At 39.3% G+C, this 14,666-nt stretch overlaps 1 protein-coding gene across 1 annotated transcript in view; it reads right to left on the bottom strand.

Moving 5' to 3' along the window:
* Positions 1-14,666, bottom strand: part of LOC122803895 (protein BCAP-like) — a 681,296-nt gene that overhangs the window by 73,616 nt on the left and 593,014 nt on the right. Inside the window, exon 8 of the mRNA XM_044073579.1 lies at positions 4,494-4,629. Within this exon, the coding sequence (XP_043929514.1) occupies positions 4,494-4,629 (136 nt within the window). The remainder of the gene's footprint in view (positions 1-4,493; positions 4,630-14,666) is intronic.

Below are 14,666 nucleotides of genomic sequence, written 5' to 3' on the forward strand. Positions count from 1 at the left end.
CACGATGGCTTGGGGTTCACATGGAGCAAAGGGATGGCCCGAGAGAATTTTGTCTGATTGAATCCACCAAGCTAGGTCTTTTTTGCAATGATTGGTAATCAAAATCTGATCTGATATTGGCTGATACAGAATGGACTACTGAGATGCTAGAAGCCACTGAAGAATTCTCATGTGAAATCCTGCTAGAGGAATTAATGCAATGCTAGACACCATCAAACCTAAGGCCTGCAAGACTCGTTGTGCAGCTACTCTCTTGTTTCTGGCAATCCTTTTCACTTGGGCTTTGATCCTTTTCAATCTTTGAAAGGGAAGGGAAGCTATGCAAGTATTGGTATTTAGCACCACTCCTATGAACTTTAAGTCTGTGTTGGAGTCAGTTGTGATTTTTCATAACTTACGGTAATCCCCAGGTAGGTGCAGGTCTGGAGAATGTAGTTTCTTGCTTGTTCTAGTAGATGCCTGGTGGCAGCAGTAATGAGACAATCGTCTAGGTACAGAAACACCCGTAATCCTTGGAGTCTCACGTGAGCTGCTACTACTGCCATGCATTTGGTGAACACCCTGGGGGCTGTGGTGAGGCCAAAGGGCAGAGTTCTGAACTGATAATGACTGACTCCAGCCAGAAGTGGATAAATCTCCTGGAGCGCTTGTCCATTTTTATGTGGTAATACACATCCTGGAGTTTTATTGAGCACATCCAATTGTCTTTCCCTAGAAATGGGAGAAAAGACTGAACCATGACCATCAGGAATTTTGTCTGTCGAATGGACTTGTTCAACACTCATATCCAAAACTGGTCCCCAGTCCCCTGTTTTCTTTGGCACTAAGAAGAATCTTGAGTAAATTCCTGATTTTATCTGGTCTGGTGGGACCTCTTGGGTGACTTTTTTTTGTAGCAGTTTTTGAATTTCTAGTACTGCTGGTTCCTCTGACTGGGCGAAACATTGGGGATTTTGTTGGAATTGTTTGGAAGAGAAAGAAAGGGTATGGTGTATCCTCTGGTTATAATCCTTTGCACCCAAACATCTGAAGTTATCTGAATCCAGGCGTGTTGGTGCAAGGACAGATGTCCCTCAACTGCTTCCAGAATAAAGCAACCGGGCCTCCTTTCAGGAGTGCTGGTAGGGTTTGCCAGGAAAGGAGTCCCTGGAACCCTGATTTTGTGGGCCACCTCTGCCTTGTGGATGGCATCTTCCATTAAAGATCCCCCCTGTGCCCCTGGGAGAGCCATTGTCAAATGTGTCTTGAAAAGGGCCTTGGGACTTTCTGAACACATTTTCCCAATCCTTTGATTCCTGGAGTAGGACCATTGAGGAGTAGAAAAATGTACAACCACTGCAGAAAAGGTCTTTCATCTTTCTCATACCTGGACAAAGTTTCTCAAACTTTAGGGCCAAAGACAGATGATCCATCAAAGGGTGCATTGAGGAATGAAGACTTGAATGGCTCTGCAAATTCACACAAGCACATCTAGGTGTGTCTCCTAATGGTTAAGCCTGATCCTGCTGCTCTAGTCATCCCCTTTGGCTGCATGTGCTACGAGCCTCATGAACGAATTAGAAATGGACTCTAGGATGGCCAACTGAGAAGTAACCTTATCTTGGACCTCTTCAGGTATGGCTCCTGCCAGGATATCTCATAGCTCTTTAATCAGATCCCTTTGAAGTCTGGTGAAGAGTGCCATAAAGTTCAAAGACTGCAATGCAAAGGTTGATGAAGCATAAAACCACTTTCCAAACCTATCCATGACCCAAGACTCTCTGTTGGGAGGATGGATTGTGGAACTTTCCTCTGTCAGTTCTATTTTTTGTAACCGCCACTACCACTATGGCATCTACTGGTAATCCCGTTGCTCAAAATTGATGATCCTCTGGTGCTGCTAAAATTTTGTCTGTACTCTTGGGGATAAGTTCTGTGGTGTCAGGAGCCTTCCACACCTGCTGTGAAATCAACTTAATGAGCTCATCAGCAGGTGGAGTAAACCAAGAGGTAGATGGTCGAGGGCTAAAGGCCTACAGGTACACTGATTCCTCCAAAGAAGGCTTTTGGGACATCTAGACACTCCTCTGTTTAAGGATCTCAAGGATGTCTCCAAAGGAACCATCTTCGAAGGGTAACCGTTGGGGACCCTCCCCCCATTAAAATCAGTGTCTTCTGTGATGGATTCCTCTGGGGAATCTACATGTTTCCTCTTATACTTCCTCTTCTGAGGAATCTCCTCAGTGGGGCGATCTGGGGAGGTATCAGAAGAGGACAATACCTGAATAGGTGTTCCCTGTGGCTTTGGCACTTGCTGTCCAGGCGTTGACTTTGAAGAAAGCTCTGGTCGAGATGAAGGATCGGGAATCTGCTCTGACAGAGAAGGAACAGACTGAATGTCCACAGTGGACAAGGCCCTCTCCATGGCCTGGAAGTCTGGGCCTCCAGAGGAGAGAAGGGAGCCCAGAACCAAGAAAGACTGCCTTGGAACCATGGTCACTCCCCACTCCGAAGAAGTCACTCTCGAAACTGAATCCAGGGTACACAGCTAATGCATGCTGAAGCCCTGAGGTGCAGAGATGGCGCCGAAAAAAATTCCGCCCTCAGAGCTGACAGCATAGCCATGACCACAAGAGTTCTCTGGATCTGACAGTGCTGAAGAGCTCAGGGTAGAAAGCAGTACAGGAGGTGCAGATCTCGTCGGAAGTGAAACAGTTGCCACAGGAAAACTCACAGCCAGAATCTCCAAGGCCTCAGAGGTGGTTAGAGGAAGAAGAGTAGGAAGGATCACAGAAAGAGGGGATCTGGCACCCAAAGGGGTTGGAACCAAGGATGCACCTGCAAGTCCCCTTGCCAGAAGGAGCTGATCCACCAACCTCAAATGTCCATTTCTGTCAGGCTCCTAGTGAAACGAATTGACTGGGCAGAGGGGGATTTTGGTCTTTCCAAAAATGGACTGAGTAACTGACCAGCAAAGGAATCTATGAATGGCGAATACCTGGTGCAAGGTTTATCCAAAAAAGAAAATTCAGGGCATTCCACTGGATCTGAAGTAATTGGTGCCGCAATAGAAGATGGCTCTGAGGCTGTCGGCTCCATAGGCTGGTCTAATATTTGCTCTTAGAACTTCAACACCATTGGAGATGTCGGTTTTGGTGCAGAAATCGGCAACGAAGTAGCCTTTGAAAAGACTGTTGGTTGCGCAGAGATGGTGGGAACTGATGTTCTAAGTTTTTTGGTCATCAGTGCCAAGGGAGAAGCTGGCACTGTTTGACTCCTCTTTTTTGGTTTGTCTAATTTAGAGGATGAAGATGATGAGGAATGGGAAGATATATCTGTTTTGCTTTTACCAGAAAAAACAGGTAAGCCCTCCTCAAAAGAAGATTTTATCATCCCCTTTAACAGCAGTTTATTTTTCCTTTCTACCAGGGACTGGTGACTAAAGGCATGACATCTAGAACAATCCTCTTGCAAATGCACTGTACCCAGACAATAGACACAAAAGAGAATGCCCATCAGAACTGGGCATCTTGCGGTCATACTCAACATTTTTTAATCCCAGAGGTTCCTTTAACTTTGTCAGCCATAATTTTATACCACTAAAAAACACAAACAACCAAATGAAACCAATAAAGGAAAATGATAGGAAGACTATCAACAATGATAGAAGAGAGTACCGAAGGTACAGAAAGACTACAGCAAGTGTAGGAAGAAAATACCAAAGATAGAACTACTTTACTACTTTTTTTTTTTTTTTTTTTGAAGAAAAGGAAAAAGTAGTAAGCACTACCGACAATGGTAGTCACAAAATACACCGCAGTATATAAGGGAAGGATGGAGAGGAGACGTAAGGATTATCGAACAAATTGGTAAGCTGAAAAAGAAAAGATCAACAAACTAAATAATAAGAAAAAAACTTATAGCTATTAAAAAAAATTCAAAATACAACAAAGAAAATAAACTTAGCTTGAGAGCAATTTGTCTCTCACAGGAAGTGGCATACAAGATCTGAGGTAATTTGGAGAGGAGCATTCTGGGTAGGACTTAAGCTCAACAGTTTCTGGTTCTCGTAGGCTGTAGTAACAGCAGAGTCAGTTCCAATGCTCACAACTGAACCCATATGTCAAGGAATACATGAAGATTAGCAACATCAGATCTACAAATTTAGATGTTTGCATTTCCAAGAAAATGTGCTGTTATCAGAAAAGTTCCCTGTTATCTAAGAATGCAATCCTTCTGAATGTTGATGACAAGACAACACTAAGATTTAAGTCAAGAAGCCTGTGTAGACTCATACAGAAAATGTCGAGACCATAAATAACTGTATCGTCACATGAGCCTACTTTTCACCTTGAAATAAAATTATATCTGTTTTATCCAATTTCTCTTATTTTGCTGCTCTTAGGTACTTTTGTAAGTTTTTGGCTGATACTATGTTGGTAAAGAAGAAGCCACACTGAAAGCTATTTGCCTTTTAAAATTGTTCTTCTGTGTTATTAATTTACCACTCTTACCTCATCAGTTAGTTCATTACATTTTCTTCTATTAGCTTCAATTTTGGAATTCTTGGCGTTCATGTATATGGCCTCTACTTGTTTCCAATCTTCAAGACTCTTTCCTATCTCATCTTTTTTGCTCTGAAGAGAATGACTATAAACAAAAAAAATTTCAGTTTAGTGGGTGATGACTGATATTTCACAACTGAATTTTCTGCAGTTTTGTGCCAGAATTACCTTAAAGAAACACAAGTGCAAAGAAAAAAAATACATTAAAAGAAATAGCAGCTACTTTTGTTGCTCCTGAATTAAACTGATCTTAATAGTATTACATTGCAACAAAGTAAAACTTGAAAAAGTGCACTGGATGAAATCCTTGTTTATTTAGGATTTATACACCACTTATTACTACATGAGCTCTTATATGAAGGCAGTAGAAGCCCATGTAAGAATTCAGTTTTATATTCTAAGGAGACAACCACCATATGATACAAAAGCAATCTGCATGACTGTACAGCCAGTAATCTGAATTTATGAACAGCCCCAGAATGCCAGTAGGGTCATCTTGATTAGGGAGATGGATGGGCTTGTGGGGTGTTAAGTAGCCATTTCAGCTTTCCTTTCCCATAGAAGGACAGGAATGTGTCAATTATGTCACTGTTATTTAGGTATATATTGGTATGTCTAGTGGCATGTACATCTTAACAGCAAGAGCTAGCATAGGCATGGCTTCAGTTAAAAAGGAAAAAGTGAACCTGGTGCCAAGCATGAAGGTTCAGTTTAAAGGAAATATCATTACTCCATAGATAACAACACAGAAGTAGAGCTATAAGAGAGACAGCAATACGAATATGAGGGACAGAACATGTGCTGCCAACTGTATCTCTAAATCAACTGGGGACTGAATCTAAGATGATAAGGAAATCCAAAACTTTCAAGGTGACTTAACGTCTGTATAAGAATAGGGAGGTTCTAGTTTTCATCAAAGAGCAGGAGACTACAGCCAGATGAAATGTGTTTGATTAGAGTCATGGACATCTGATGGACTGGGCATGGGGGAGGGGTGATGAAATTGAGCACACAGACTCACTGATGGTGAGTGGGTATATTAACAGTTGCTGAGTTAGCCCACACTATCCTGTGCAGAAATCTCCCCTAATAAGCTAGGCAAACAGGAGGTATGTGAAGGACCATGGGTCTACTTCATAAGACTGATGTTTCAGAAAGTTGACTCTCAAAAGACTGAGACGAAATAGTCTGAAACGCTGACTGCAGAGAAGTGCAAGAAGATGATTTTTAACAGAGATTGCAGTAAAGTAAAGATCGGAAAATGTGTCCTTTTTCGTCATTATAGTGTGATCTCGGAGTTCGTATATATAATTAGTAGGGGATATGGGGGTGCAGGGGGCTCCCCATAAATATAGTGCTTGTTTGATTTTTGACATCTGAAAGTATCGAATGATTTATCCTGATATTTTGAAAGTTGGCATTCTGAAATGTCAGTCTTATGAAGTTGAACCAGGACCCCAAATATTTCCTCTCTCCAACCAGGCATCTATACAAGTCCACAAATAGCCTACGGGGAGGATGGGCAGGTTGCCCTGCAGGACTGACAAGCTGGCGTAGTCACTACTACTTGACTCTCAATGCGGTGGAAAAGATGGGCCAATGTAAATTCTCAGGTAGAAACAAATGTAGCATGGAACTCTCACCAAGCCCATGGATGCCTGGCTCTCACTCATGTGGAATGAGTGTGTCAACTGAATAAAGGTTTTGGAGCTATCAGCCAAAGGTCCTGGGGATGTGGGAAGGAGGATGTTAACTCAAATTCTAATGCAAAGGTTTTGCTTTGACTGTAGCCAAGCTAAACAAGTTTTGAATAGTGATTACAGATGGTGGAAAGCCAGAATGGTAGGGATGACAGTGAGTCAAAGGTGCTGAATTTCTTTCATGGAAGGAAGATTTTGGTAAGAGTCCACTTGCAGGAGGGACACCAAGCAGATGGTAATACCTAGCAAAGGACTGGGTGGTGCCACTCCGAATGTGAGGGACTTGTATCAAGGACTCCCCAAGCACTCTTCTCAGGGAATACAAATGTATGGAAGCATATGCCACATACAATCTCGGTGCAGCATGTACACAAAAAAACAACAAAAAAAAAAACAGATACAAAAATATCCTCTACTCCTGAGGATGATGACAAATCTTGCCTATCACTCTGTCAACTTACAGCTGGCAGAGGATGGTGAAATGAGTGAGTCAATAAAGGAAGCAGAGATAGAGGTAGAGGGAGGAAGGCAGTCCAAACAGTATTAAAAAAATAAAATTCAAAGGTGTAGCAATAATTCTAGGTGTGGTATCACGTTTTAACATATCAGCAGTATTCCAAGTGAGCTAGGTACAAATAAGCCAATTAGAATACAACAGAAACAGCTGAACACTGCAAATAAATATTGAACACTACATGGGCATGCATTTATTTGCCTGTCAATTAGATTAGATGAGCTGGTCCAAAGACCATTTTCAGCTACAAGCTAGGTCAAAGGCAACTCATTACATCCGAGTGACGCCTCCAGGTGCATCTGCAGTTACCTCCTACTGCTCCTCTAGGCGTCAAATATTGCTTGTTCATATTTGCATTAATAATTCCAAAACCATGCCCTATATGAGGTATCAGAATATTTTATCTTGAAGCATACATGATGGTAAACACAATTGTATTGATATTTGACCTATGTCAATGAGTATTTGTTAGAATTGTAAGGTGATAACTTTATTTTTTAAAGACTGAAGTCACGCCCACTAGGAGTTAAAGGTGCACAATCAAAAGAGCTGTACTGGAGAGGATACAAAATATATAGAGAAAAATGTAATGTATGCTTGCCAAGCTATATTAAATGTAAAACACATACAATAACTAAAAGACATTAATAAAACCCACTCAGACACACTCTACAGGGAATAAAGTTGATATAGATTAAGTGGAAAAACAGATTTAACCTTATGAAGAATGCAAATTAATATAAGCTGAATGTAAAACAGCTACTGTCATCCAAGATGGAAGAATCAGAAGAATATCCACAAATGATTCAAAAAGTAAAAAGGGTCAGATACAGCAGAGTTTTTGGAGGATTAGAAATTATATATGTCTGAAACATCACAGTGGCATCTGGTATAGGAGAGAGGATAAAAAAAACATGGAGCTTCAGTGAACTCAGTTTGGTTAACTGTTGTATGAGAACTTAATTTTATAGTACACAATCAGTTCAGTCCTAAACTCGAGGTGCTGATGAATGTTTCATTTTTTTTAACATCCAAACTTTATTACACCATTACTTTAACCTACATTTATTTTATTTATTTATTTGAAAATAATAGTAGTAGCGTCTTATTCTTAAACCAAATCTGTTTATTCACATAAAACATGGATAAGATACATATAAAATTACAAAGTCATTGTAATAAATACAATACAAATTGCTCTATGATTCCTGAGACTAAAAGTGCAGACTATACACAAAGTCTGTCTATATAGGAGGTATAAAAACAATGAATGTGGTATAAAAATATATATGAATAATAATAAATACAACAGATAAATGTATAAATGGTATATATAATATGAAGATGATATAATAAAATATGTGTATGAGAATAAATGTATATGTAGTTGATGAATATAAAAACATATATAAATATAAATATGTATCTGATGAATATGAGAATGAATATATATATGGATATAAATATAAATGTAAATATGAGTATAAATAATAAAAATATAATATAAATACAAATACAAATATAAATATAAATATAAATATGAGTATGAATACATGAAACATTATATCTAAGGACTGAATGTTATGATGGATGTGTATGATATGTTCTGATAATAAAAAGATGTATTGAATGTATATCAGTATGAAAAATATGTATTGGAAAATATATATAAAAATGTATGTATGAATGTGTGTAAATAAATATATTTGGATGTAAGGATATAAAGGTGTGTTAAAACATGGTAAATAAAATGTATGTGTATATATATATATGAAAGAGAGAGAGAGGAATGTATTGTATATGTCAAGGATATGTGTCGAGATATGTATGTAAAAAGTATATGTATGTATATATACATACATATACTTTTTACATACATATCTCATACATACATACATTTTTATATATACATTCAATACATCTTTTTATTATCAGAACATCGTCATTTGGATTAAACAATAACAAGAATAAGAACTCTGAAACAACTCTGAAACAACCAAGGATTCATTATTTCCTCATTTTCGCACTAGTACTTCTTTTCCATATCATTTATTTATTTGTTGCATTTGTTTACCAGGAAAGTCCACTGGGCCTAAAAGACCCCCATTTTCAGTGAAGGCAGGGGGAAAAGCTCTGACATGAACACAGACGCAGAAAAAATTAAACATTAATTGGTACAGAAGTAGAAACAGTGTTACACATAGTGATTACAGTAATATATACATAAAAGCAGGAATTTAGCTGGTTTGATTACAGTAATATATACAGAATATATGCATAAAAGCAGGAATTTAGTTGGTTGCCAGATTAATTCAATCACAGCGGTATAAACAGAGATATATTAATCAGCATTATTGTACCAGTATCAACAAGTGATGAAAAAAATAATAATTACGGAGAAAATATCATCAGTCAGCAAAAGCAAAAAAGCACAGGTGTTTAGTTATCGTATAAGGAAAAGGAAGAGGTTTAGGTTATAGAGCAGGTATATACGTAGCCAGGAAGAGTTGAGATGATTTTTCAGTATTTGTTTGAATGTGGTGGTGCTGCCTGTGTTTCTTATAGAAGGTGGAAGTGAATTCCATAGTTTGGTGATGGTGAAGGAGTAGAGGAGTTGACCAGCAGGTAAGGTGGGCTTTTCTACTTTTAGAAATAGATGATTTTCAGATCTTAGTTGCCTGCTGGGTTGGTATTTGGCAAGTAGTGTTGAGAGAACAGGACAGTCTGTGGGTCTGTAGATTATTTTGTACGCTGTAGTTATTTGAGTGAGTGAGAGATGGTGGGGGAGTTCCAGCCAACCTAATTGTTTCAGTGAGTTACAGTTGTGGGATGAGAATTTGGCCTTGGTCGCAAATTTGGCTATTCTGTTGTAACACATATCAAGTTTTGATTTTGCAGCATTTTGGATATTAGTGAGGAGAGGGGTGCCATAAAGGAGAGAGGGTAATAAAAAGGTGGTTGCAAGGGTTTGCCTAGTACAGAGGCTAAGAAAATGATGGTGCCTGTAGAGCATACCGAGTTTTTGTTGTGTTTTTTTGATGTTATTATTTATGTGTAGGTCAAAGTTAAAGTTTTCATCTATAATAATGCCTAGTAATTTAGTGTGGGGGACAACTTCTATAGTGCTATTGTCTTGGGCTTGTATAGTGAAGAGTTTTTTTATCTAGGGGAATGGTTTTCTAAGGGGTTAAAAGTACTAGTTTAGGTTTTTTTTTTCAGATTTACGGCAAGATGATTGTTAAGCATCCAAGATTCAGTAGAGGTGAGGGCATTCTGGGTGATTTGCTGGAGTTCAGAGCTGGAATTTGCAGTGCATGTTATTGTACAGTCGTCAGCATACTGGCTTACTGACCATTGTGGGAGAGTGGACTGAAAGCTGTTAATAAAGATGCTAAATAAGAGACAACCAAGTATGGAGCCTTGGGGTACCCCTGTGGAAGTACTAAGGAAGGGAGAGTAAGACTGTTGCCATTTGGTGGATTGCTGCCTACTGGAGAGATAGCTATTGAACCATTGTAGGGTAGGTGGGGAAATGTGGAGGGTGGATAGTTTAAAGAGGAGGATGGTGTGGGAAATGGTATCAAAAGCTTTGGAGAGGTCGAGGAAAAGAGAAGCAATCCTCATGCATCATGCATCTCTTCATCTGCTGATGACAGTGATTTCAGCCTGTCTGCATAGGACAGGTATTGGAGGCCATGGATTCTCTGCTTGAATAATTAGACTTATGGATATGGAGCAACTCTAGTAGGGCAGGGTCTGAGCTTGCTTTGTAGGCGAGACACAGATCACCCCTGAGCAATCTGTACAATACCGAGTAGAGTTATACTGATAAAGTAGCTTTATCCACTACACAACAAGATTCTTATTACTCATTTCTTCTTTCCTTTTCATACTACTCTGCCAACCTAATCTGAGCATTTTTAGTTTTGACTGCACCCAGGCCAAACAATATTTGACTGATGGTCACAGATGATGGCTAGCCAGAATGAAAGAGATAAAACTGGGTCGATGGTGGTGACTTTCTTTTTTCCTGACAGGAAGATGCTGGTGAGAGCCCTGTTGCAGGAATGACACTTAGCAGATTGTAATACCTAGCAAATGGCTGGGTGGTGCCACTCCAAATGTGAGGGACGTATGACAAGGACTGCTCAGGCACTCTTCAAAGGGAAAATAGATGTACAGAAGCACATGTCCACAGACAATCTCAGTGCAGCAGTAGACCAAAAAAATATCCTTTACTCCTGAGGATGATGACTATGACACAACTCTAGCTTATCACCCTGTCAACATATGGCTGGCAGAGAATGTTTAACATACTTTCCCATTGCGTGTTCCATAAAACCATTTATTCCTTTCATCTCTAGTATAAATTCTGTTTCATTTACCTTTACCATCTTAATTCTGTTCTTGTCTGTTATCACATATCTACATTCACATTTCCCACCTCCCCTCCAAAACCAATTACAGTAGAACCTCCATAGTTGACCACCTCCCTATATTGACCACCTCAAGTTGACCTAATTTTCATAGACTTGACATGCACCACATGTATGCACCACATGTACTCAATGGCAGACCGACTTCTCTGTATTGACCACTTCTGTAAGCTGTATCTTGACCACTTGGACTATGACACACAATATTAATTTACCCTCTGTAACTTGACAAGTTGAGTCCACTCTACATCAAGGGGTAGAAGGCTTTGCCCCAGAGTTGTATTATTTTTTCTTTAGTATAAGTTCTTTTTTCATGTTTTATTCTTACCACCTGTTGGATTAGGCCTAATGTCCTATTGTTTATCACGTGTTGCTGAAGATTTTTTTCAACGTGAAGGACTGGTCTGATTTGTAGGTACATCCTACAATTACTGAAAAATTTTACAGTTAATCGAGACATGATGGCCCAAAGGAAAGAACTCAAAGAGCTGACATTGAAGAAAAAGATTGATCTACATTTTCTGGAAAGCAGCAGCCAAAGAAAGACGGCAGAACATTTTGGTGTTAGCAAGACCACAGTTAACAACATCCAAAAACACAAACATGAGTACATGGAGAGATATGGTAAGGAAAGTGGAGACCTACAGTGGAAAAGGAGGAAAACTTCACTTGATGAAGTCAATAAAGCCACATTACGCTGGTTCAGACAAATGAGGGCAGTTAACACCTCTGGGCCGATAATCCAAGAAGTTGCTAAAAAATTCACACAGGAATTTGGGGTGGCAGATTTCCAAGCATCAAGTGGTTGGCTCGAGAAATTTAAACTGTGACATGAGATCTCCCAGAAAGTCTTGTGTGGTGAATCCAATGAAGTTCCAGTAGAAGTTGTGGAAGAGTTCATCAAAAAGTTCCCGGACTTCGCCAGAGGCTTTAAAGATGACGACATTTTTAATGCTGATGAGTGCAGACTTTTTAAAGGTGATGCCTGACAGGAGCCTCATCATGAAGGATGACAAATGTAAGAGTGGAAAACTTTCCAAAGAAAGTTTCACAGTTCTGCTTTGCTCTAGCTCAACCAGAGAGAAACTAAAGCCCTTGGTGATTGGTAAATCAGCAAAGCCATGCACATTCAAGAACCTAAAGCCCGAAGACCTCCACATCTGTTGGAGATCAAACAAATGCACATGGATGACTGGTGTACTATTTGAGGAGTGGGTAAGAAGTATTGACCAAGAAATGAAGAAGAAATGGTCTATTCTTCTGACAGTAGACAACTGTCCTAGCCACCAGCAAGTGAATCATCTCACAAACATGACACTGAAATTTCTGCCTCCAAACACGACCTCAAAAATCTAACATCTTGACCAAGGCATCATCAAAACATTTAAAATGCACAACCAAGCCCAGCTCCTGCAGTGGGTCATTACAAAAACACAAACCTGTGGTCAGCCTGTGGAAGCAACTTCATCCGCTGCATCAGTCAATGCTCTGGATGCTACCCTCTGGATCAGTTCTGCTTGGAATAAAGTTCAGCCATCAATGATACAGAAGTGTTTCAAGAAAGCTGGATTTGTCACAACCCAAGAACACAATGTTTTGGCCCCATCAGACAGTCCATCTCTCATGGCAGAATTCAAAGGTGTAGATTTTGAAGGTTTTGTTGTAACATGTAATGAACCTGACGCAAAAGCAATTTTCCAAGCGATATTGACCGAAGTACAAACCAACATAAAAGTGCATGAAGCAGCTGATGAAGTGGAAGAAGCAAATGAGTTTGACAGAAATTGCAGAGACTTCAAAAAAGAGGTTGTCAGGCATCTGATAATGCAGCTGAAGTCATTCGCTGTGGAAAAATGCCCAGGTATGCTGAGTGGAGTAGCCAGCATTGAGAATGCTTTCTCCACTTACCTTTGTAAGAAGAATACGAAACAGACCAAGAATGACGCTTTTTTTCAGAAAGAATGATTAAACCATGAGAAAACAGTAATTGTACTGACTTTGTATGATACTGTATGTATGATTTTGTATGATATTCTGTAATAAAAGCTGTACAAGAAAGTAAAGTACAGGTACGTATCTGTACAGTAGGCCTAGTTCCTTATGTTAACCAGTTTGTTACAGCCCCTTGGGTGGTCAACTTACAGCGGTTCTACTGTATTTAAAGAGTCCCTTCCCTTTTCATCAGTTCTTTCATTCTCTTTCATTTATTTCCATTTCTCCCTTTAATAAGTTTCCTTTTCTAGCAAACATTCCAATCTTTTCTTAAACTTACATAATCCTGTCTTCTCAACTTTCCACAGTTCTTGTCTTAGCCTTATTATAAGACTTTCTAATTATATCCTACTTGGAATATCTGGGGCCTTTCAATGCCTCATTATTACCTTTTTTCCTATGGTCATAACAAGTCCTATTATTTCTTTGCATCTCCTCACCACATTACTCTCATATCCTAACAAAAATAGCTTATTTGTCAATACCATTCCCAATATCCTCTATCGTTCAACAAATCTCTTACTTCTACTTTATATTCCCTAGTCTCTCAGAGTCCCAAAACATATTAGATCGTCCCCCTCTCTGTACCCACCTCCAACATACTTCAGATATATGAAGAAATCTAGATGAGTTATAAAAATACATATGCAAGCCCTTCCACGCAGAAATTCTGAATTTACATGCTTTTGTTATGCATCCTAGTAATTTAATAATTTCTTCCAACTCTTCCTCTGTTATGGGTTCTCCCACTTCTTATTCACAGATTTCTTTCATTTGGATACTCTCATGCATTTTTTTCCTTCTTATCCGCCTTCTCTCTAGCCTCACCAGGCTTTTCATTTCCCTGCCCTCCATTTTTCTGTTCTCAATTTCTTGTACAAAACTTGGAGCCTGTCTTATGTTACCCCAATCTCTCTCTCTCTCTCACCATCTCTTGCCAACTATTATGTGTTCCCTTACACTCCCATTCCAAGGAGTTTTCGAACTGAAACTCTTCCTTCAGTTCTTCCCAGGTTTTCAATCTACCACCCACTTAATCCTGAGAGCAACGCCTTACTTCCTTTTCCATCTCCAACCTGTTGACTTACTTTCTACCTCTTCCTTGAATCTGCCTATGGATACTAATTCTCTTTCAAGCCTTGTTTCCTTCTTGCCATGACTTTCTAACTTCTTTTTGCATCTGATTAATAAAAGGCAAATTCAGTACAGTTGCCAGTGCTTCTAACAATAACGATATTACATATTTCACCTCCCCTACATTTTTTTTCACCTTGTTGTTATCTTTTTCCACTCCACCACATATTCTGTATCCACTGCCCTCAGTATATTAACTAACAGACATGCCAGTAGACATTCTTTCAGGTCTAGAACCCCAAATATCCCTTTTTTCGTTGCCTCTGCAATTTTATCCCAAGGTGCTCTAGGTCTCTAACCATCTTGTACGAAATCCCTACACATTTATTTCATTTTCTTTAAAAAC

The sequence above is a fragment of the Protopterus annectens genome, chromosome 6.part0 (assembly GCF_019279795.1).
Source record: "Protopterus annectens isolate FY-2018-M chromosome 6.part0, PAN1.0, whole genome shotgun sequence".
Taxonomy (NCBI): Eukaryota; Metazoa; Chordata; order Ceratodontiformes; family Protopteridae; genus Protopterus; species Protopterus annectens.